This window comes from Brassica oleracea, chromosome C4 (assembly GCF_000695525.1).
Source record: "Brassica oleracea var. oleracea cultivar TO1000 chromosome C4, BOL, whole genome shotgun sequence".
Taxonomy (NCBI): Eukaryota; Viridiplantae; Streptophyta; class Magnoliopsida; order Brassicales; family Brassicaceae; genus Brassica; species Brassica oleracea.
In genome coordinates this window covers 51612620-51634541 of record NC_027751.1, presented here as the reverse complement: position 1 = coordinate 51634541, position 21922 = coordinate 51612620, and the positions used below count along the sequence as shown (strand labels likewise).

Sequence of the window (21922 nt, the reverse complement as noted above, 5' to 3'; positions counted from 1 at the left end):
GCAGATGCGCAACAAGGGATTCCCAAATTGTGCCCCTGTGGATCAATCACGAAGAAATCCGTAGATGAAGAGGATACATATGACTACCTCCCAGGGAAAAGATACTTCATCTGCAAAGACTTCGAGGTTTGAAGTGTTATGTGTCTTGCTGTTTGATCAATTGCTGTTTGAAATATTTTTTTTTGGATCCATTGCTGTTTGACAAAGTTTATTCTTCTTTGGCAGAATGACGGGATGCATTTTAGGCAGCCATGGGTTATGGGTGTGCAACAAGAGGTGGAGATGCTCAAAATAAAGGTTCACGAGCATGAGAAGCTTCTCAGAGAATGCGACGAACTAAAGGTGAGTTTCTATGTTAACAGAATCAAAACTTGATAGTTGTTTGTATGTCATTCTAACCTATTGTTTTGTTTTTCTGATGTCTGTTCAGGCCCAGGTGAGGATGTTGCTTAGGCGTGTGTCTGACCTTGAGAGAGTCCTCTGAGGTTAGTGTTTAAAGTTACATGTCTTCTTTAACTCTCTAGTTTAAAATTAGCAGTTAGAATTGAAACGGATAGGACTATCGGTAACTTTGTAGTTTGAAAACGGATTTGATTCCTATGCTTTGAAAACATTTACTCCGCAGTTTGTACTTTCCAACTTGGTAGTTATAAATGCACACTAAACCACCATTAAATTTACCGTAACTGCATCTTGCAAAGTAAAATTGCATTTAATTGTCTCTAGCTGTTCTGATTTGAAATTTTTCTACTAGGATTCAATGTTGTGATTTGATTGACAATATTTGGAAGAAGATGTTTAATTTTGTATGTTTACATTTAATCATTTAATAAATGATAATTTATTATTTAAATGTTTTACAAAATTATTAATTTATGATTTCTAAGATTCAATTCAAAAAAAAAAAAAAAAAATCTAAGAATTCCAAAGTGGATAACACCATTGGACTCACAATTATGATTAGAGTCCTTAACTATTCAAAAAAAAAAAAATTTAATTATTAAGGACTTCAATGGTGGGTAACACCATTGGAGTTGTTCTAAGCATGTTGAGTCCTATTCATCAGAGAATTTTTTTCAAAGGATGAACAATAACCTGTAATTAAGGAAACTTATTATAACAACGACCAGGAAGTTTTCCCATAAGTCATGCTTTCGTCCATACCTTCGGGTCTTTCAAGCAAGCTTCACACATGCCTTATCATATATTTGTATACGTTTTCATTTTGTGTACGTCTATTAACTAGTATATGCCTAGATTATATATTTTATATAGTCGACAATTACCTATCCTAAAAGTTTATTTTAATTTTTATTCAGAAAGATATGCACGTAGGGCCACTAGTGTTTCCCGTTGTTATTGGAAATTCCATGTGTTGAACTGTTTGTTTAAGTTTTTGAACCCGTAAGTCAAATTTATTTTGGTTTAACAGGGTTTTATTACTGTTATTAAGCTTGTCAAGAAAGAATTTGTCACAAATTTCGAGGCTCATGCATGCATGATTCTTAACTTTCGAGAAACATGAAATGTGGTTTTACCAGCTCAAGTTTGTGTTAAAACACATTTTTAATTTGACCACGTGTGATATTCAAATAGCAACATTTCTGTTCAGCGGGAGATTCATACGTATGTTCAGATGTTCTTTAATCTTAAGCACCTAACTTTGCTTCCCATACGTAAATGTGTGGGCCGCGAACCATGGTGAATGTACGGCATCGTTTTTCTTTTTGGAGCATTTTTAAAAGAAAATATAATTTAGTTATTTCCGTTTTGATTGATATACATGCATTAATAAACCGACTTACGTGGGTGATGGGATGAGCAAAATTAAAATATGCATTTTAGTAACCAATTACGGTCCAGCTTGACAAAAACAAACAAACAAAAAGTCTATTAAATGCCAAAATGCCAAAATTTCATTCTTTCAATAAGCAACGAGATCAATAAGATGTGGCAGTCACGTGAACGTTAGTTATCGCCATTTCAACTGAACCTTCACGAACATATAAAGTTCATTTGTTCTTTGCTAAAATTACGCAAATCTCTGTTGTGCACGAAATTACGACTATTTTTTAAAGACAACTCCTGTTCTTGTATCGTGTATCTCGCACATAAATTTGAATTATGGGGGGCATTATCGATAAAATATATAAAGAATATATTTTCATCATACACCACAAACAAATGTTCTGGAAATGTCACATTTTATCACAGATACAAAGCTGACCCTGAATTTTTGGAAACCACAAGCCAAAAAAAATGGTCAAAAGAAAAATTATGCACAAAGGTGGACTCGCCCTAACTCTTTTTATAATGATAATTAACCTTTGAACAACTAATTAAAGATACATACAATATGTTTTTTTTCTAAAAATTGGTCGATTAAATATTCATATGTAATCCTTATCATCATTTATTAGCCTTTTGTAGCTTACTTAAAAAATAACTTCCCACCAAATTGATCATTTTTTCACTTCATACGTTGATCAATTTTAAAAAAGAAATAATATATGCACGTCGGGCGTCCGATGACTTCAGACGCTTTTCTGTTTCCTTGATTTTATAGGTTAGAAATTTCCAAAATGCTCATATTTTTCACTCTACGCACAAAATAGTAAAGTCATAAAAAATTTATGATGGTTCTTTTATATGTATAGAGTAGTGAAATTTTATATATATTGTAGTTCCGCTTAAAATAAATTAATATTTTTCTTTTATCTCCCATTTTAAAGTTACTAAACGTATATAATTAAAAACTGAAATGCAATATGTGGAAATCCGGGCATTGATTCTTGATTAACATTGATGATACTCATGCGACTGGCTTATGATGAACCATACTAATACTCATTGTTACAAACTCACAGCAACATCATAAATCCATCACTCGCCTCAATAATTTTCTTTAGTGTATGTTCAATTTCACATTTTGACCCTTCACTTTTTTTTTGACCCTTCACTTTCTTGAATGAGAAATTATACAAGAAAGTGATTTGAGTGTGTTAAAAAAATGATTTGAGTCATTCTGACCAATTATCTGGCAGAGAGTATAATAAAATACTTCAAATTACCTTAAATCATTAGGCGTTGTTTCTTGCCGAATATATGATGAGCATGGTCTCGCTAAGAGACAACAAAATCTTTAAATAAATTAAAGAAGTTGTTTAGCAAAAATATTAAATAAATTAAACAAGAGAGAGTACAAATATAAAACACTCTAACGGAAGATAAATATATAAAATACAAAATATAGAATAGAGGCCTTAAGTAGTGTTTACGTGACAATCTCAATTTCACTCCATACCTCGAACTCATTCAAGCTTAGAAACCTAAATTTTACTGTTCCTTTTGATTTGCCTATAAATACACGTTGGTCCATACTTCTCTAATTTCAAATATACAAAGCAAAACACAGAGACAAGAATCATAAACAACAAACATTTTCAAAATAATCCCAAAAAGACGACACGCGTTCCTTTTCCAAAAATTCACTTCTCTACGTACCAACCACAATGGCTCATTGTTGCACAGTTCTTACCGGTTTACTAGTATGGTCTCTTTTGATGCTCTCATGGTGCGAAGCTTCAAGAAACAACATTAATAGATATGATCATTCTTATGGAACGTTCAAATCCAATAGCTTAATCAAGCGAAGAGACGATATCACTCGTCTGAAAAGTGTTGCAAGAGCCTCTTTGCGGCTTCCAACCACCGTTAGTGTTTCTGATTTTGGAGCTAAAGGAGATGGAAAAACCGACGACACGCAGGTATTATGCGCATACACACATATCTTATAAATATTTTGAGACGGTCACGTATATAAATTTACGTTATTTGTACTAATGATCCTTGCATGCATGCATATGATCAGGCGTTCGTGAATGCATGGAAGAAAGCTTGTTCTTCAAGTGGAGCTGTAAATCTCTTAGTTCCTGAAGGAAAAACTTATTTCCTTAAGTCTATTCGATTAAATGGCCCATGCACATCAATTCTTACCGTTCAGGTAAATTACAAAGTTTTTTTTTTGCTTAAATTTGGGTAAATTACAAAGTTGACTATTTGTTAATTATATACGTATACTACATGTGATCACGTATATGGTTTTGAATATATAAATGAGCGGTTGATGAATGGAACGACAGATTTTAGGAACGTTATCGGCATCTCAACAACGATCGGATTATAAAGATCTCAGCAAATGGATTACGTTTGACGGCGTTAACAGTCTAACGGTTGATGGCGGGGCCACCGGAACTGTCAACGGAAACGGCGAAACGTGGTGGGAAAACTCATGCAAACGGAACGAAGCTAAGGTGTGTGTCTGTACATGTTTCATTTACTTAATATATATCTACTATCTACATGTCATCTTGATATATTGACACTTTTTTATTGTTATTGTTTTGAAGAAATGCACAAAAGCCCCAACGGTACGTAGAAACATATTTGACATTTTCATGTAATACTGACGATGGCTGTGATCAGCGGCGGATCTACGTACAACAGCAAGGGGGCAGTTGCCACCACAATATTATAAAATTAAACTTAACTGCATAGAGATTGTCATAAATTATACAGCTTAGTTGGTTAAAGTCTTTCTTTTGCCACCACAAAACCTGGGTTCAAAGCTCCTTCTTCTTCTTTTTCCCTTATTATTTCTGATTTTCCTTTTATCTACATTTTACATTTATTATTTTCTTCAGATTATCAAGTAAAAAAAATCTATTTTTAATATGCCCCCACTAAAAATATTTTCTAGATCCGCCACTGGCTGTGATCATGATTGGACAAATGTTTTACATGAATCTATGGATTTTATATGCAGGCTCTTACTTTCTACAACTCAAAGAATTTGAGAGTGAATAATCTGAGGGTGAAAGATGCGCAACAGATTCAGATTTCGATTGAGAAATGTTCCAACGTTCAGGTCTCAAATGTTGAGGTCACTGCGCCTGCTGATAGTCCTAACACTGATGGTATCCACATCACTAACACTCAAAACATTCAAGTCTCCAAATCCATCATTGGAACAGGTTAGTAATATATCCATTTACATCATCGTTATTTAAAAGAGCTGCGTGCATATCCAGAAAACTAATATTTAAGGGTTTGTCGTTATAATTTGTAGAGATTGGTCTTAAAAGAGTTTTTTAATGGTTGCTTTTCTATGCAGGTGATGATTGTATATCTATTGAAAGTGGATCACAAAACGTTAAAATCAACGATTTAACTTGCGGCCCTGGTCACGGTATCAGGTATCAATGAATTGTTTTCAGTATATATACCTAAGAAATTCAACCGTAATCTCTTACATATAAATTTGAAATTTCCTTATAAAACATGAGCAGCATTGGGAGCTTAGGAGATGACAATTCAAAGGCATTTGTATCAGGCGTGACTGTGGATGGTGCTAAACTTTCCGGTACAGACAATGGAGTTAGGATCAAAACTTACCAGGTGAAAATCACAAACTAAACCTTCAATTTTAACTAGCCTATCAAGTTCATCCCAATTTAACTTTTAAACCCAATTCAATATAGGGAGGGTCTGGAACTGCTAGCAACATTATATTTCAGAACATTCAGATGGAAAATGTGAAGAATCCAATTATAATCGACCAAGATTATTGCGACAAGAGCAAATGCACTGAACAAGTTCGTTTGAATCTGATCAAATCTTCCATTACTAAGCGTCATGATAATAAAAACTTTTCTCTAATCATTTACTACATATTTTCAGAAATCAGCGGTCCAAATCAAGAACGTGGTCTACCGGAACATAAGCGGCACAAGCGCATCGGACATAGCAATAACTTTCAACTGCAGCAAGAACTATCCATGCCAAGGAATTGTACTCGACAAAGTGAACATTAAGGGAGGGAAAGCAAGTTGCAGCAATGCTAATGTGATGGATAAAGACGGTGTTTTGCCTCAGTGCAAATCCACCTGATTAACTAGACCTATCAAAAAACTCACATAGATTTATAAATACATATAGACCGATACAAAGTATACAAAATTATGATATACACTTGTGGATATATACATGGACAATGAATTTAAACATATTGTCTATATGTCAAAAATAGTTTATGAATATACATACAGACAACATGGTCAAGAGATTTATTGTTTTAATGTAATAAATATACTACTAAATTACTTGTCTAAAAATTTCATGAATAAAGGATTACGTTTTTAAGTGGTAACTAGATTTTGATCCGCGCTTCGAAAACACGGGTTTTTTAAAACTATAAACATAGTTTTATATGAATTAGTATTTCGGATTGTTGTACATTATTATGTTACGAAATCTTATTATATCGAAGCAGATAATCTTTAAAAAAATATAAATTAGGTTATTTGGTTTTTTGTATATACATTTTTATGTAACTCTTTCTAAGTCTGTGCATTTTATCTGATCCAAAACACGAACCGAGATCGACCCGAAAATATAGGTTTGGTTCGGGTCATGGGAAAGGTACCTATTGGTTATTTTAGAAGACCCGTAGGTTTTGATTTTGTTCCAATCAGACATGAAACTCGATCGGATACCCAAAGTACTCAGATTATTTTTGTATATTAGGTATGTTTGGGTATTTTATATATCTTTTGGTATTATGGATATTCTTTTAAGTTTCAGGTTTGGGTTTTCGGTTATAGTTTCAGGGTTTAGGTAGAATTTCAAAATTTTAAGAATATATTTAGGGTAATCAGATTAAATTTTAGGCATTTTTTAGTTTCTCAGATCAGATTTTGAGTAAAATCGGAAATTTTCGGGTATTTGAATATATTTCGGGTATTTACTGGTTTTCATGTATTTTTTGGGTTTCATATATTTGCAGGTTTACTGGTACTTCGGGTCCTAGACATCCAAACCTACCTTGATCCATTATATACTTGAAAATTATATGCATTTTACTACTATTTAAATTATGGATCCAAACCAACTCACACCCGAAAGAAACCGATCCAAAACCTAAACCAAAATTTTTTTTGACATCACCAAAAAAAAAATTCTTATATTTTAGATTCTCAATAAATATAATTTTGTTTTGTGTAGTTAATTATGCTATTACAAATTATGAGAAACATTATATAGACGATATTACAGCCGACAATTCTACCTGCCTTATATGGATTCGCGTATGACTGCATCACCCTGAGTAGCCCTATGAGATCCATTCCTAACGGTATTCCTTGCGCAATGTTGAAGATCTATTGCAAGCATTTTCTCTAATTTTCTGCATAATTCACCTTCTCCGGGAATTGAAACGGAGACATTTTCTTGTAAAAATTGCGTTGTCTGAAGTTCGAACCCCAGAGCTGGATGTAGAAGCCTTTAAACTTTGTTCACTCGGCCACGGTGCTTCCACTCAATAAATATAGCTTAGAACATATATAATATTTATGATTCTTAATATATGGTAGTAATGATAATAGCTCCTTATTAAATGGGAAGAAATGCTATAATAGCTATCGAGATTTATCACATTTACCGCACATGATATATATAGAAGTTAGATGAAAATATAGAAAGTATAAGTTACGATCTTTTACGAATCGGGATATGTTGTTACGCAAAAGGCTTAAAAATACCTACAACTTGGTCCACAGTCGTCCTTGGGGATTCCCCTAACAACAACTCTCGCCTATCTTTGCTCCAACAACTCATGGCGCTTTCCTTCAGCTCGCTCTGAAAACCAGGTTCAATTGCATGTTCACTTAACTACCATTGTTTTGACTGATGAGGAAGATTACTATGAATGGGAAATAGATGGTAAAGTGGAAAAGGCCTATTCTATAGGAACTGTCTACCACAACCTGCGTGAGCAAGGAGCCTGTGTTCCTTGGTTTCTGACAATATGGAACAAAGGTGGCATTCCAAGACATAGTTTTCTGGCATGGCTTTTTGTTTTAAACAGGTGCCCTACAAGGGATCGCATCAGGGGGTGGGGTCTTGTTACTTCTCCTCTTTGTTTGCTCTGTACTGTGGCTCCTGAAAGCAGAGACCACCTATACTTTGAATGTCCTTACGCTTGGGGAATTTGGAGCACTCTTGCGCCTCGATGTGGATTGCTACCGGCTAGAACTTGGTCCTCAGTCATGATCCAATTAGCCTCCCAAAATAGACGATCACCAAAAGGAATGCTTTCATTGTTATGATGGCAGGGTTGTCTCTACTGGACATGGACGGAACGGAATGCTAGACTGCATCGCAACACGTCCCGACCGTTCGATGTCATCACTCGCCTCCTGGATAGACAAATCAAGGATCGCATCCTCAGCTTCAGAACCTTTAACCCCACTGTTTCTTCCATCATGATGCAGCAATGACTTTCATATGACTACTACTCCTGCTCTAATTGTCCTACTGATCTCATTTTCTTGGCTATAAATTGCTTTAGGTTGGTTACCTAATGGTTATTGATATGAGTTTCTCTTTTGTAATGGGTTGAGTGACAAACTTAAGCCTGGAGCTTGTATTTTTTTCATTTCTTTTGCTTTTAATATGAAAATCAGTTCAAAAAAAAAGGCTTAAAAATATCTTCTAGGATATTAAAACACTAATTCTTAACTTGGATGTATACATATTCCACAAACATTAGAACTATGATAATATATATCAGTACATATATATAGTAAACCGGATTGTGTATTATCAACATATAATATGTTATTAATATGTTTATTCTAAATTAATAATATGGTTGGTTTAAACATATTGGTTCGTGAATGGGGATGTTCTTATATATGGCTTGAATCTCAATTTCAAAATTAAATTGGAAGTCGGTTCGATCCAAAACGGAATTGACGTTTTATCATATGTTACAACACATCACTTGTACAATTAGGAATTATATATTAAAATTTTATAAGTGCTACGAAAATGTCTTTTTATCATAGTATATTATCAATAATATAAACCTCGAACTATATGTAAATAGTGTTCAGGAAAGCTTTACATTCATTAAAGTATTTCATGGTGTTTTGATAATATACTTATGTAAGATATATGGTTTGACTAAACCACTAAATTTGGTATGTATCTAACGCTGGGAATTTGATTCTTCACCCGCGGGCCAGCCCCATTAGGCCCACTGCAGGGCGGGTGCGGGCCCAAACAAAATCTGATTTTATAAATGGTGGGTCACGTGGATCAGATAAAAAAATAGCGGGGCGGGTGCGGGTCATTATAATTTTGGAAACGGATTAGCGGACACCTGCTTATATTAAAAACATGTTGTTTTGTTAGTTTTGTTTTGTGTCGTTTTTGTGTTTTAGGTGGTTAGTGTGTGTCGTTTTATAGTTTTACGATGTAACTTTGTGTGATTTTTATTGGTTTGAGGGATAAAACAAATCCAAAAGCCCAAATCTATAGTTTTCTTTCTCTTTTCCGTAACCCTAAATCGAGTCTCTCGCTCTCTCTTGGCTCTCTGCAGAGCAAAATCGTCGACTGTCAAGTTTCTTACGAGTCTCATCTCTCTGTCTCTAGTTTCGATCTCTCCTCGACTCTCTATCTCTCTCATGGCTGAGTCTTGCTCGATAAACCAGGTATATTGGCTCTTACCTTAGTCTCTCTATTTCGATACTCTCTTTATCTCTCTAGTTTGGCTCTCTTGTTGTCTCTCTCTAGTTTGTCTCTCTCACGAATCTGTTTCTCTCCTTGTCTCTCTCACGACTCTCTGTCTATCTGAGTTTGTCTCTGATGGTGTTGAGTTCTCATCCTCTCCTCTTGTCTTTTTACATGTATTGTGACGGAAAAAGAACATGGGCTCTATGTAAATTCGAGTGTTGGTACGAGGGGGCAGTTTACCATATGAAATTTCAGAGGAGAGGATTCAAGTCAGGGGAAGAAAGAATTCTTCTATCGTAGAGGCTCTATGTAATTTGTTTTCAAGTTTGATTTTAGTTTGAACAAGAACTTATGGTTTGTTTGCCAGATCTTTAACTTATTGTTTGGTGTTTGTCGGGTTAAAACTTGATCGTGTGTTTGTCATTTTTCTAATTTGGTCACTAAATTTTTTTTTAAATTGATGCGGGTATCCGCTTGACCCGCTTGACTAATGCGGGGCGGGTGCGGGTTTCCCAAAAACTAATGGCGGGTCGGGAGGGTAATTTTTAAATTTGACAAAATGAATTAAACCTGTTGCGGGGCGGATCCGACCCGCTTCCGAAGACTATATGAATCTCACGTTACCTGAAAAATCTACTTATCAAAGTTTTTGGACCTATTTATTAGTTAATTATTTTTTGGTCTTACCTAATATTTCTCTTAGGAGGATCGACTCGCCTGCTCTCCAATTGATTTAGTTTCTAGTTGGGTAAAAGACAAAAAAAAAAGTAGATTTTTCAGGGCTCATTCTGTTTTAATAGCATAGATGTATCATGACGTGGTTACTATTGTAGATTTTTAATTAAATACATAAAAATGAAAAAGATGACATGGCTGGTCAGTGATGTTACTTGACCAATTGATTTAAGTTAATTGATACATGATGAACATCTAATGAAATAGAAGCGACTTTCATATCGTTTAGTTGTGTTCAAACTCATTGGGCCTGTAAGCCCATTAATTTTTATAATCGAAACGAAGTCTGTTACTTGGGTTACTAAACAAAGGCCTTTAGAAACCCTAACTCTTACCGTAGCACCTGAGCTATATATTACAACTCTCTAGGGTTTTCTCTAGCTCACGCTAACACACACACATCGCCGCAGAGCCATTTCCATTTTCTCGCAACTCTCTACATCGACAATGGCTGAACGGGGTGGAGAACGAGGCGCCGAGCGAGGAGGAGACCGCGGCGGTTTCGGACGGGGATTCGGAGGAGGCCGCGGCGACCGAGGCGGCCGCGGAGGTCCGAGAGGCCGAGGCGCCAGACGCGGAGGACGTCCCACAGAGGAGGAGAAGTGGACCCCAGTGACCAAGCTCGGCCGTCTCGTCCAAGCCGGAAAGATCCAGAAGCTCGAGCAGATCTACCTCCACTCCCTCCCCGTCAAGGAGTACCAGATCATCGACCTCCTCGTCGGTCCAACTTTAAAAGACGAGGTGATGAAGATCATGCCGGTTCAGAAACAGACCAGGGCCGGTCAGAGGACGAGGTTCAAGGCCTTTGTCGTTGTCGGAGACACGAACGGGCACGTGGGGTTGGGTGTGAAGTGCTCCAAGGAGGTGGCGACGGCGATCAGGGGTGGGATTATATTGGCGAAGCTGTCTGTGATTCCCGTGAGGAGAGGGTATTGGGGGAACAAGATTGGGAAGCCGCATACGGTTCCTTGTAAGGTTACTGGGAAGTGTGGTTCTGTTACGGTGAGGATGGTGCCTGCTCCGAGGGGGGCTGGGATTGTGGCGGCTAGGGTTCCTAAGAAGGTGCTTCAGTTCGCTGGGATTGATGATGTGTTTACTTCCTCGAGGGGGTCTACCAAAACTCTTGGAAACTTCGTAAAGGTTTGAATTTTATTCCTTTACTTGGTGTTTGGAGTTGTGTGTAGATTGAAAGTTGATTCCTTTTTGATCGTTGCGTGTGGAGTTGTTTTGGGTAATTTAGCTTGTTGTAGTTGATGTAAAGTAAGAATTGCTAAGCTTGATTAGTTTGAATAAGCTGTATGTGTTAAATGATGATTTGTTTGTGTTGTATTGAGCTGTCTGAATTTCATTATTTGTTTGTGTTATTGCTAAATTACAAGCTTAAATTTGATTCCTTTTGATTCTTTCGTGTGAGTTTTTTTGGGTAATTTGTTTGTGTTTATTGCTAAATCACAAGTTTCTATGATTAATCTTCATGATTTGGTTGTGTTTATTGCTAAATCACAAGTTTCTATGATTAATTTTAATGATTCGGTTGTGTTTATTGCTAAATTTGAGATTACATTATAATCTTAATTTGTACATATATTCATCATTTTTGTGTTTATTGATTTGTTTGTGTTTATTGGTGAATCACAAGTTTCTATGATCAATTATCATGATTTGGTTGTGATTATTGCTAAATTTGAGATTACATTATAATCTTAGTTTGTACATGTATACATCATTTCACTTGAATTTTCACAGACGAGCTGGTGATATGTTTTTTTTTTAGTATTTTCCATGTATTGCTTTGTAAGAACGTTTAAATGTTTGTTTTCTTGAATGTTGTTCTTTGTAAGAACAATTAAATGTTTGCTTTCTTGAATGTTTTTTTTTATTCATTGGTTAATCATGTGTAATTTGTATTTTTGTAGGCTACATTTGATTGCCTCCAGAAGACTTATGGATTCCTGACACCAGAGTTCTGGAAAGAGACGAGCTTTAAAAAGTCACCGTACCAGGAGTACACTGATCTGCTGGCCGAGAAGGGAACTGCAACCAAAGCCATCACCGAGGTTGAAGACCAAGCCGCCTCCTAAATAACAAACAAATAATGTCCCCCTTGTTTTGTTTTTGGATGATCCTTTCATGAGTTTTATTTTGTTCGAACCTTTAGTATATGTTGTTTGCTGGATTGCTGCTATCTTATGTTTTCATCATCTTTCCAAACAAAGTTATTTGGCTCTAGTTTTTTTTTATAATCGATTACTTGAATTTCTCTAATTTTCTGTCAACTTCGCTATGTAACACAGCATTGATGGTGTCTATGTTACAGATTCTAAGGTTGATTACATAGGTGATCCAAGATGATTAAAAAGGAATACATTGTTGGGAAACGAATACACTAATAATAAACTAATACTTTTAGAATAAGTATAATTAGGGGGATTAAATTATAAATTATAAATTAAAATTAAATGGATTGTTGAACTGTGAGAAGGTGAAAAGGTAGAGACTTTGAATAGAAGAGAATAAATCAAAAGTTGACGTATCTTCTCCGAAATTTCAGCTATTTCTAAATACGCGGATTTTTATTACTCTGTTCTCTCTCGCGGTCGCCTGATAAACCTTAGAATTGAGTTTTTTTTCTTTTTTGGTTCTTTTTTAGTTCTTGTCGGAATCGTGAGAAGCTCTGTCTCTTTGTCGGAATCAATGGGGACTCCTGAATTTCCAGATCTGGGGAAACACTGCTCCGTCGATATCTGCAAGCAAATCGATTTCTTGCCTTTCACCTGCGACCGTTGTCTCCAGGTTCCCTCTCTCTATCTCTGTTTTGAATCACATGCAACAAAAAGAATCGTCTTTGTTGTGAATAGTTGTGTTTTATGACTCTGACTGAATCGTATGTCTTCTATCCTTGTTCTTCTTTCGTTCGTGTTCGGGGAGAACAAAGAGAAAAGTCTCCGTCTTTCTCATAATACCCGCGACCAGTTTGATATAGGATCGAGTTTGATTTGGTCCGACATCTCAAGTTTATCACTTAAGTTCTTGTAATTACGAACCATCACGTGTCGACCAATCTGTCATTTTGAGCTTAATCATCGGCATTTCGAAATTCTTTGCACTTGATTTGCTAGAGTGCTTCTTTATTTGATGTCCCAACTCTGCTCGAAATTAATGTATTGAGTCTTGTCATCATGAATTTGCTAGAAAATTGCCACCAAAGATTTGATCTTTTTTTTTCTAGCTTGTGGCTCTCACTTTTGTTTTTCTCTGGTGGTTTACATTAATACATTTTTGAGTTTATGTCTTGCTCTCATGTTTTTGCTAGAAAATTGCCATTAAAGATTTTATCTTTTCTTTTGTTTATGGCTTGTGTGCTCGCTCTTGTTTTCTCTGGTGGTTTACATTAATATCTGCGTTTATGGCTTGTTCTCATGTTTTTGCTAGATAATTCCAACTAAAGATTTGATTTTTTTTTGTTTATGGCTTGTGACCTTGTGTGTTCGCTCTTTTTTACATTGATATTTTTTGTCAGGTCTTTTGTTTGGATCACCGGAGCTACATGAAACACACTTGCCCCAAAGGCGACAGAGAAGATGTCACAGTAATTATCTGCCCTCTCTGTACCAAAGGAGTACGGTTAAACCCAAACGAAGACCCAAACATCACATGGGAGAAACACGTCAACACAGACTGCGACCCATCAAACTACGAAAAAGCCACAAACAAGAAGAAATGCCCTGTTCCAAGATGCAAGGAGCAGCTAACATTCTCCAACACCATCAAGTGCCGAGATTGCAACGTCGACCACTGCTTGAAACACCGTTTCCGACCTGATCACACTTGTCCCGGACCTAGAAAACCCGAACCACCACGCTTCCTGGGTTTCATGAGTGGTGGGAGTAGTAGTAGTAGCAAGAAAGAAGCTAAAACAATAACAAGACCTAACAAACCTTCTTCTTCGAGATGGTCTAATCTTCTATCTTCAGCAGAAGCTGGGATCACCAAGCTTGGTAACGACATTAGCCATAAGCTTCAGTTTTCGAGCAGCAGCAGTAGTAGCAATGATGGTATGGTGGAGGTGTGTCCACAGTGTGGTGCGAAGTTCTCTTCGGTTGCCGTTCTCGTGGAACATGTAGAGAAAACACATGAGAGGAACAAGAAGCAGCAGAATCATGGCAAAAGTCACAAGTACTGAACATCTTTTTTGTATTGTTTCTTCTCTTTTACTTGGTTTGATACAAACCAAAGAAAAAGTTTCACATTCTTTGAACTTAATTTTAAATTTGATTATATACCAAAAAAAATGTTATTGCCACATGTTATTTACCACATTCTTTCAACTTAATTTGAAAATTGTTATATACCAAGAAAAATGTTATTCCCACATGTTATATACCATTTCTTAATTCTCTCTTGCTAGTTCTTTGAACTTAATATTGTCATATATAAAAAAAAATATTGTCATATATAAAAAATAAAGTTACTGCCACATGCTTTGGTCAACTAACTAGTACCGAATTGTTCTGGTCAACTGACGTCATCACTTACGTAATCTCCCGCGGTAAAAAAAAAAAACAGATTACCGACCCCACGTGAATTCAATTTTAACGGCGTTAATAAGAAGTGACAGGCAGCTAACTTAACGGTGCAATTAAAACTTAATTAATTTCTGACAACGTTGACTTGTCGTAAGATTATTATTTTTTATCAAATATACTACTCTCTCCGTTTCAAAATAGATGATGTTTTGGGGAGTTTTTGATGTTTCAAAATAGATGATGTTTTCATATATCAATGCACTTTTTTACTTTATCAAAAACTGTGTAACCAATGATATTTTGTAGTCTGTTTTGTGATTGGTTGAATAACTTCTAATTTGTATTTTAATGATATTTTTAAGACAAAAAACAAGTTTTTTAATAGTTGTATAGAGTCTTAAAACTTCATGTATTTTGAAACGGAGGGAGTATCTCAAATCCAACTTTCGGTTTATACAAAAAAAATCAGTTAATTTGACTCAGTAAAGAGTGAATCAGTCCATTGACTCTGTACACGAATTTTGAGAATATCCAGTGCACTAAAATGCAAATTTTTACTTTCTAAAATACTCCAAGAACATGCGCACACGAGTAATTAAGTACTAATTAAAGAAGAAATTTAAAAAGATTTTGTTTGCTTTATTTGCAAATGTATGAGCTGGCGAAAGAAAATGCAATAACTAACCCCAGCTGTAATTCGCATCTGACGGCTGAGATTACTTCCCTTATGAAGAAAAAGTTCAAAGTAATTAAAAAAAAATAAAAATAAGAAAAAGATATTAGGCGAGTAACGAAACGGCAGAAGGTGGAACCCGCGTTGTGCCGTTGAGGAAGAAGAAGAAGAAGAAGAGATCATTTAGCTGGATTATCCGGCGAGTAAAATTCTAGTCAGAGAAGACAATCGGAGATAAGGATTCGATCAACTTTTCAGTCTCCGATTCGAGGTAATTCGATCAATCTGGGCTGTTTGATCGTTGATTTACTCTGGATTAGATGATTCTTCGTAGTGGATTGTGGATTATTTGATCGATTAGAAGAGTAGTAATGTGATTCTTCAGTTTCAGGCGAACGATTGAGTATTACGGAGAACATTCGATTTCTGCTTTTCCTTCTTGACCGAGGAAGCTCTAGGGCTTTGTTCGGTGGATCAAGAGGGAGGAGAGGAGGGGGGGGGGGGGGGTTGAAGAAGAAGAATGAGTGCAGTGTCGGGGGTGATCTCGAGGCAAGTTTTGCCTGTGTGTGGTAGCCTTTGCATTCTTTGCCCTGCGTTTCGTGCTAGGTCTAGGCAGCCTGTGAAGAGGTACAAGAAGCTCATTTCTGATATCTTCCCTCGCAATCAGGTTCGACTATTTACACACTCTTCTAGTATTAGACTTTTGTTCACTTGTTGTTTGCTTATTGTTCTCCAAATTCATTAGTTACTAGCTTTGACTTGCATTGTCATCCTCATAGTTGTTAAATTGTTAATCTGTGTTTCTAATCGTGCATGCTTCTCTCTTTTCTATGTGAGCTTGTCGATCTTCATTTCATGTCGCTATGAGTAACTGTCTCTAGTGGATGAGACATTATGTACTGTGTTACTATAATAGGAAACGGGAGGTTACCTCTTGGTGTGTTTGGTTTAGTAACTTCTCACTGGTTACCATTTCTGATAGGAGGAAGGCCCAAATGACCGGAAGATTGGAAAGCTATGTGAGTACGCTGCAAAGAATTCCGTGCGTATGCCAAAGGTACAGTTTTTTCCAACGCCAAGTCTAGGCACATTTACATATGTGAAAAAGTTTTTGTTAGTAACTTTAGTATGGATATTAGCAACTCCTACTTATGGTTTTGGTCAGTTTATAGGTTTAAGTCAGATTACTCATTAAAGTGATGTAGTTTATATCGCTTTTCTCCTAAATTGTACTTCTCTGTTGTTTAATATACGCTTTTTTCAGATATCAGAATCTCTCGAGCAAAGATGTTACAAGGAATTGAGGAATGAGAATTTTCAGTCGGCGAAGATAGTCATGTGCATATACAGAAAGCTTCTGGTCACTTGTAAGGAGCAAATGTGAGGTCATCCTTCTTTAGTTGTCTTTACAAACACCTCATATTTTCTTCTGTGTCCAAGATCTTCTGTGGTTTCACATATGAACCCAAGAAAATTTTCATGACAGCAGGAGTATTTCAGCATGTTTAGGTTACTTGATTAATTGCCATTTTTCTTTTTTCCAGGCCTCTTTATTCCAGTGGTTTTCTAAGGACAGTGCAAGCTCTTTTGGATCAAACTCGACAAGATGAAATGCAAATTGTTGGATGCCAGTCTCTTTTCGAATTTGTAAATAATCAGGTCAGCTTCTTACATGCTTGATAGAATTCTCTTGTAGCCACATGCCAGGGTGCTTTCAGATAAAATAGTTAAGGACATAAGAAATAATGATATAACATGATTGATTGATGCTAGCAAAATTTTGCAGAAGGACGGCAGTTCCCTATTTAACTTAGAAGGCTTTCTCCCAAAGCTGTGCCAATTAGCACAGGAAGGTGGGGATGATGACAGGTCGCGGAGCTTGCGTGCAGCAGGACTTCAAGCCCTTTCAGCAATGGTAATTCGGTTATGCTGTTATGTCTCTCTAGATTCCATTCTTATAAATTGTAAGTTTACAAGTATCTTCTAATGCATTCTGGTCTTTATCTATTTCTAGATTTGGCTGATGGGTGAATACTCTCATATTCCTAGCGACTTCGACAATGTAAGTAGATCTCAGGGTCAGGCACTAGTTTCTTTTGTTTTTGACAAGTAGTTTTGGGTTTTCGGGTCCTATATATTTGATCTGCTTTCCTGCATCGAACTTAGTAGATTTCCGGTATCTAAGTATCAAACGATAGACAGCGGAGGGAAAACTTGTTGGATTTGCTTTCCAAATTCCTTGGCCGCGGTTAAAATGGCATATATTAATCTAGCTGTTAAGTTTGGCCAAAGGTTAATTTATGTAGAACTGGGGGGTTGGATCGTATTGGTAGAATGTTGTATTTGGCAAATTTTAGATAGTATATGTTAACTGATCAATTTAATACTTGCATGGCAGGTTGTCTCAGGAGTCATCGAAAATTATGGACACCCCAAAAAATTAACAAATCCTTCTGATAGTGGCAGAAAATGGGTGGATGAAGTCTTGAAAAATGAAGGTCATGTAGCTCATGCAGATTACCATATAAATGTTCCTTCTTGGAGAACGGTTGTGAATGAAAAGGGTGAACTAAATGTGAAAATGTAATTACTTCTCTCTTCAGTTCTTTTTACGTATGCTCTTTTTGGTTCTTTCCCTCTCTTCAATGTATTTTTCTTTTTTTCAGGGAAGATTCCTTGGACCCTAGCTTTTGGTCCAAGGTTTGCCTACACAACATGGCCAAGCTAGGTGAAGAGGCCACAACCATGAGACGTATACTCGAGTCTTTGTTCCGTTACTTTGACGAGGGGTATCTATGGTCGACGGAAAATTCGATTGCATTCCCTGTTTTAAGAGATCTGCAATATTTAATGGAAATATCTGGTATTACGCTCTCAATAGTTTTCATTTAGCCCTTCACGCATGATCAGTGCTCTGAAATAGTTCTGCAATCTTGCAGGGCAGAGAACACACTTTCTACTGTCCGTGTTAATTAAACACCTTGATCATAAAAGTGTGCTTAAGCAGCCAAGCATGCAGCTCAATATTTTAGAGGTTACCACCTCCCTTGCTGAAAATGCAAAAGTTGAACACTCCGCAGCAATAGTCAGCGCAATAAGTGATATCATGAGGCATCTGAGAAAATGCATGCATTCTTCTCTAGATGAAGCAAATCTGGGACCTGAAGTAGCAAACTCTAACAGATTGGTCACCGTAGCTCTCGATAAGTGCCTCGTCCAACTGACCAAAAAGGTATATAATTATAGAGTGAATATTGTATCTTCTTCTCTCTCTTCAATATAGACTCAGGCTGATCTATCAATTTTATAAGGTCGGAGATGCTGGCCCAATTCTGGATGCTATGGCAATGATGTTGGAGAATATCTCAGCTGTCACAGATGTGGCAAGAACCACAATCGCTGCTGTTTTTCGCTCGGCTCAAATTATAGCCTCTATACCAAATCTGTCTTATCAAAACAAGGCAACCTCTCAATAACATCTAGTATTATTTTTCCTCTGGTCATTGATAGATATATTAGTTTTGATTTTAATACTTTTTTGTTGCAGGCTTTTCCAGAGGCCTTATTCCATCAGTTACTTCAAGCTATGGTCCATCCAGATCATAAAACACGGATTGGCGCCCACCGTATATTTTCTGTAGTGCTGGTACCAACCTCGGTCTGCCCTCGTGCTTCCTCAACCACTACTGACCTTCAGAAAGGAATGGGTCTTCCTCGTTCCCTTTCAAGGACCGCGTCTGTCTTTTCCTCCTCAGCAGCCCTTTTCGAGAAGCTGAGGAAGGATAAATTCTCGTCAATTCTAACTTCTGATCAGAGCCAAAACGAAATGCCTGAGGAAGAACCTGGAAACAATAGGGGGACAATCCTTGACAAATTGGAAGCTTCATACAGTCAAGCATACAGCTCTTGGAATCAACCAGTGGCCTCAGTAGCAGATAACTCTGTGGCTCACTTAAACTCTGATCTGGTACATTCTTCCAACTTTGTTTGTGTGTGTGAAAAATCTTACCTCTTGATTTATGCTTATTGTTCTTAGGTACACCTTGGGTCAGTCAGTCTCTAATTTGTCATCTTATTTTCTCATCAGGATGCTGTTTATATAAGGCTAAGTAGTCACCAGATAGGTCTTTTGCTATCATCAATCTGGGCGCAGTCCATATCTCCTGCAAATACACCAGATAATTATGAGGCGATTGCTAACACCTACAGTCTTGTATTGTTGTTCTCTCGTGTTAAGGTAAAATGTTATTTTATATCTACAATTGACCTCTGCATTTGAGTGTTTTAAATCTGATTAGATATCTTATGTTATTTGCTTACACTTCTCTGTTAAACATATCACAAAATTCTTATTTTCAGAATTCAAGTCACGACGCTTTGATTCGGAGTTTCCAAATGGCACTTTCCTTGCGAGATATATGTTTAATGGAAGGAGGTAAGCTTCCACATGTTTTTGATCCTTTTTCCTTTGCTCCTAAACTATGATGTAGTCTCATAGTTTAGAGGAAAAGAACAAGTTCTTGGTTTCTTTGAATTTACTAGATATATACTGGAGTAAATATACGTGTATGGAGGGAGCTGTGTTTGAAAATCCTCTTAAAAGCTATTGTGTTACTTTGAAACTCTACTTCAGATCTTTTGGAATGTTAGTCAATTATTCCTTATATTTACAGGACCACTTCCTCCATCGCGACGAAGGTCACTCTTCACTCTAGCTGCATCGATGGTTCTGTTTTCCGCAAAGGCATTCAATCTTTTTCCTCTGGCTGATTTCACAAAAGTAGCACTTCAGGGACCAACGGTACGTTTGATCATTGTGATGAAAACGTTGCCACTCCTTAATATTTATGTCTCTATATTCTTATGGTCCTAAAATCTATGGCATGACACATAAATTATTTTCCACTTTGCTTTAACTTCCTCGTCTACTTAATTCAGATTGACCCATTCTTGAGCTTGGTTGAAGATCACAAGTTGAAGGCCGTAAGTACAGATCAGCTGCCGACAGCTGCGTATGGATGCCAAGAAGATGATGCTTCAGCTTTAGATACTCTTTCAAACATATCAATCTCCACTGAACACAGCAGAGGAACCCTTGTCTATGAAATTGTCAAAAGCTTAGAAGATATGTGCAATGTAAGCCTATTTACCATCTCCATCTCTCCACAAAACCGCTCTAAATCAGTTAGTAACCAAAGTAAACTATTTTTCAGTCTGAAATGGACAAAATGCGGGAGCAGCTGCTCACTGAGTTCATGCCGGACGATGCATGTCCACTCGGAACCCGCTTTGTAGAAGAAACCCAGAAATCATTTCAGACTGACTTCGGAGATGTTAAACCCCAAAAGGTACTTACTAGCTCTTCTGCTTCTCATACCACTTGAGATGAAAATTGTGTTGAACCTTGGTATATTATCTTCAGGATGCGGCACTCTTCTCTCACGAGGATCAAGACTTTGGAGATGGCATTGAAACCGTTGCAAAGAACAATCCTGTAACAGTTGCTGAGATCCCAGACCTCCTGACCGTCAATCAAATTCTAGAATCTGTAAGTTCGAGAAATTAGATTACAAAGTCATCACCTTAATACTAACTATACTTGTTTTTGTTTTGTTTTGTTGAAAGGTCGTAGAGACAACACGTCAAGTGGGTAGAATCTCCTTCCACACTGCAGCAGATGCATCATACAAAGAAATGACGCTTCATTGCGAGAATCTGCTAATGGGAAAACAGCAGAAGATCTCGAGTCTTTTGAATTCTCAGCTACGACATGAGAGTTCTGTTAACAGCTCTCCACGACAGCATGATGAAGAGAATAAGATCGCAACGTTCCATCCTATGATCAATTCCGCATTTGACACCGAGGTATACGCCTTTATGGTCTTGAAACCAATCCAAGCCAACTCTCTAATCATCATTTTTGTATTGGTGATTACTAAAAAAACTTGTTTAGGTTGAAGTCCCTCTACTGGGGAAGGACTTTGACATGAAATCGCCAAGAACACCATTGAGAATGAAGTCGCCAAGAACACCAACTAGAACTATTCAGACACAGTGCTATTCAGAACTCCAAGATAACACAGAAGCATATAAACTACCAGCCTCGAGCCCTTACGACAACTTCCTTAAAGCTGCTGGGTGTTGATCATATGGGAAGAACCAAACCATGAGTCGCTTTGGTTTCTAAGTCTCTGAGTTGCATTTTTTAGTTTCTTCATACAGAGAGCATGGTCTCGTAGAGGTTCTCTGTTCCTTTTTCACTTAATTCTTTATCCAATTTATTTGTTTCTTCTTGGTGTGATGTGTATAAAGTACAAAGAGGCCATCTGGTGTTCATATGGTTTTGTAATTTTAAGATTTATTTGATTCTACAAGAAAGACTATTGAAAGGTTTGAGCATTATGTAAATTGA

At 36.8% G+C, this 21922-nt stretch overlaps 4 protein-coding genes and 1 long non-coding RNA gene across 5 annotated transcripts; all 5 read left to right on the top strand.

Annotated features, from left to right (window-relative positions):
* Positions 1–3422: 3422 nt before the first annotated feature.
* Positions 3423–6072, top strand: LOC106340685 (polygalacturonase ADPG2). Its single transcript, XM_013779526.1, has 9 exons — positions 3423–3767; positions 3872–4003; positions 4143–4313; positions 4410–4430; positions 4826–5033; positions 5174–5255; positions 5349–5457; positions 5541–5654; positions 5740–6072. Exons 1-9 carry the CDS (start codon positions 3513–3515, stop codon positions 5947–5949), a joined length of 1302 nt encoding a protein of 433 aa, XP_013634980.1. The 5' UTR covers positions 3423–3512; the 3' UTR covers positions 5950–6072.
* A 3193-nt stretch (positions 6073–9265) lies between these two features.
* Positions 9266–9999, top strand: LOC106341310. The gene is made up of 2 exons (XR_001269600.1): positions 9266–9554; positions 9768–9999. It is a non-coding gene; the product is annotated as an uncharacterized LOC106341310 (long non-coding RNA).
* A 682-nt stretch (positions 10000–10681) lies between these two features.
* Positions 10682–12576, top strand: LOC106342258 (40S ribosomal protein S2-2-like). Its single transcript, XM_013781130.1, has 2 exons — positions 10682–11451; positions 12228–12576. Exons 1-2 carry the CDS (start codon positions 10759–10761, stop codon positions 12390–12392), a joined length of 858 nt encoding a protein of 285 aa, XP_013636584.1. The 5' UTR covers positions 10682–10758; the 3' UTR covers positions 12393–12576.
* Positions 12577–12831: 255 nt separating this feature from the next.
* Positions 12832–14654, top strand: LOC106342259 (zinc finger AN1 and C2H2 domain-containing stress-associated protein 11). The gene is made up of 2 exons (XM_013781131.1): positions 12832–13104; positions 13832–14654. The coding sequence occupies exons 1-2, from the start codon at positions 13006–13008 to the stop codon at positions 14492–14494; spliced, it is 762 nt and encodes a 253-aa protein (XP_013636585.1). The 5' UTR covers positions 12832–13005; the 3' UTR covers positions 14495–14654.
* Positions 14655–16005: 1351 nt separating this feature from the next.
* LOC106341803 lies at positions 16006–21918 on the top strand. Its single transcript, XM_013780528.1, has 19 exons — positions 16006–16177; positions 16493–16567; positions 16775–16890; positions 17055–17169; positions 17297–17425; positions 17525–17572; positions 17909–18093; positions 18177–18373; positions 18450–18742; positions 18822–18971; positions 19058–19477; positions 19598–19747; positions 19870–19945; positions 20184–20311; positions 20449–20646; positions 20724–20858; positions 20933–21058; positions 21136–21375; positions 21464–21918. Exons 1-19 carry the CDS (start codon positions 16031–16033, stop codon positions 21653–21655), a joined length of 3120 nt encoding a protein of 1039 aa, XP_013635982.1. The 5' UTR covers positions 16006–16030; the 3' UTR covers positions 21656–21918.
* Positions 21919–21922: the final 4 nt, after the last annotated feature.

Bases quoted from the DNA above. Each gene is read 5' to 3' on its own strand.
- LOC106340685 (XM_013779526.1), top strand. From the start codon at position 3,513: ATGGCTCATTGTTGCACAGTTCTTACCGGTTTACTAGTATGGTCTCTT. The intron at 4,004-4,142 runs GTAAATTACAAA...ATGGAACGACAG, and splicing joins CATCAATTCTTACCGTTCAG to ATTTTAGGAACGTTATCGGC. The intron at 5,256-5,348 runs GTATCAATGAAT...AAACATGAGCAG, and splicing joins GGCCCTGGTCACGGTATCAG to CATTGGGAGCTTAGGAGATG.
- LOC106342258 (XM_013781130.1), top strand. From the start codon at position 10,759: ATGGCTGAACGGGGTGGAGAACGAGGCGCCGAGCGAGGAGGAGACCGC. The intron at 11,452-12,227 runs GTTTGAATTTTA...GTATTTTTGTAG, and splicing joins CTCTTGGAAACTTCGTAAAG to GCTACATTTGATTGCCTCCA.
- LOC106342259 (XM_013781131.1), top strand. From the start codon at position 13,006: ATGGGGACTCCTGAATTTCCAGATCTGGGGAAACACTGCTCCGTCGAT. The intron at 13,105-13,831 runs GTTCCCTCTCTC...ATTTTTTGTCAG, and splicing joins CCTGCGACCGTTGTCTCCAG to GTCTTTTGTTTGGATCACCG.
- LOC106341803 (XM_013780528.1), top strand. From the start codon at position 16,031: ATGAGTGCAGTGTCGGGGGTGATCTCGAGGCAAGTTTTGCCTGTGTGT. The intron at 16,568-16,774 runs GTACAGTTTTTT...CGCTTTTTTCAG, and splicing joins ATTCCGTGCGTATGCCAAAG to ATATCAGAATCTCTCGAGCA. The intron at 17,426-17,524 runs GTAATTCGGTTA...ATCTATTTCTAG, and splicing joins TTCAAGCCCTTTCAGCAATG to ATTTGGCTGATGGGTGAATA.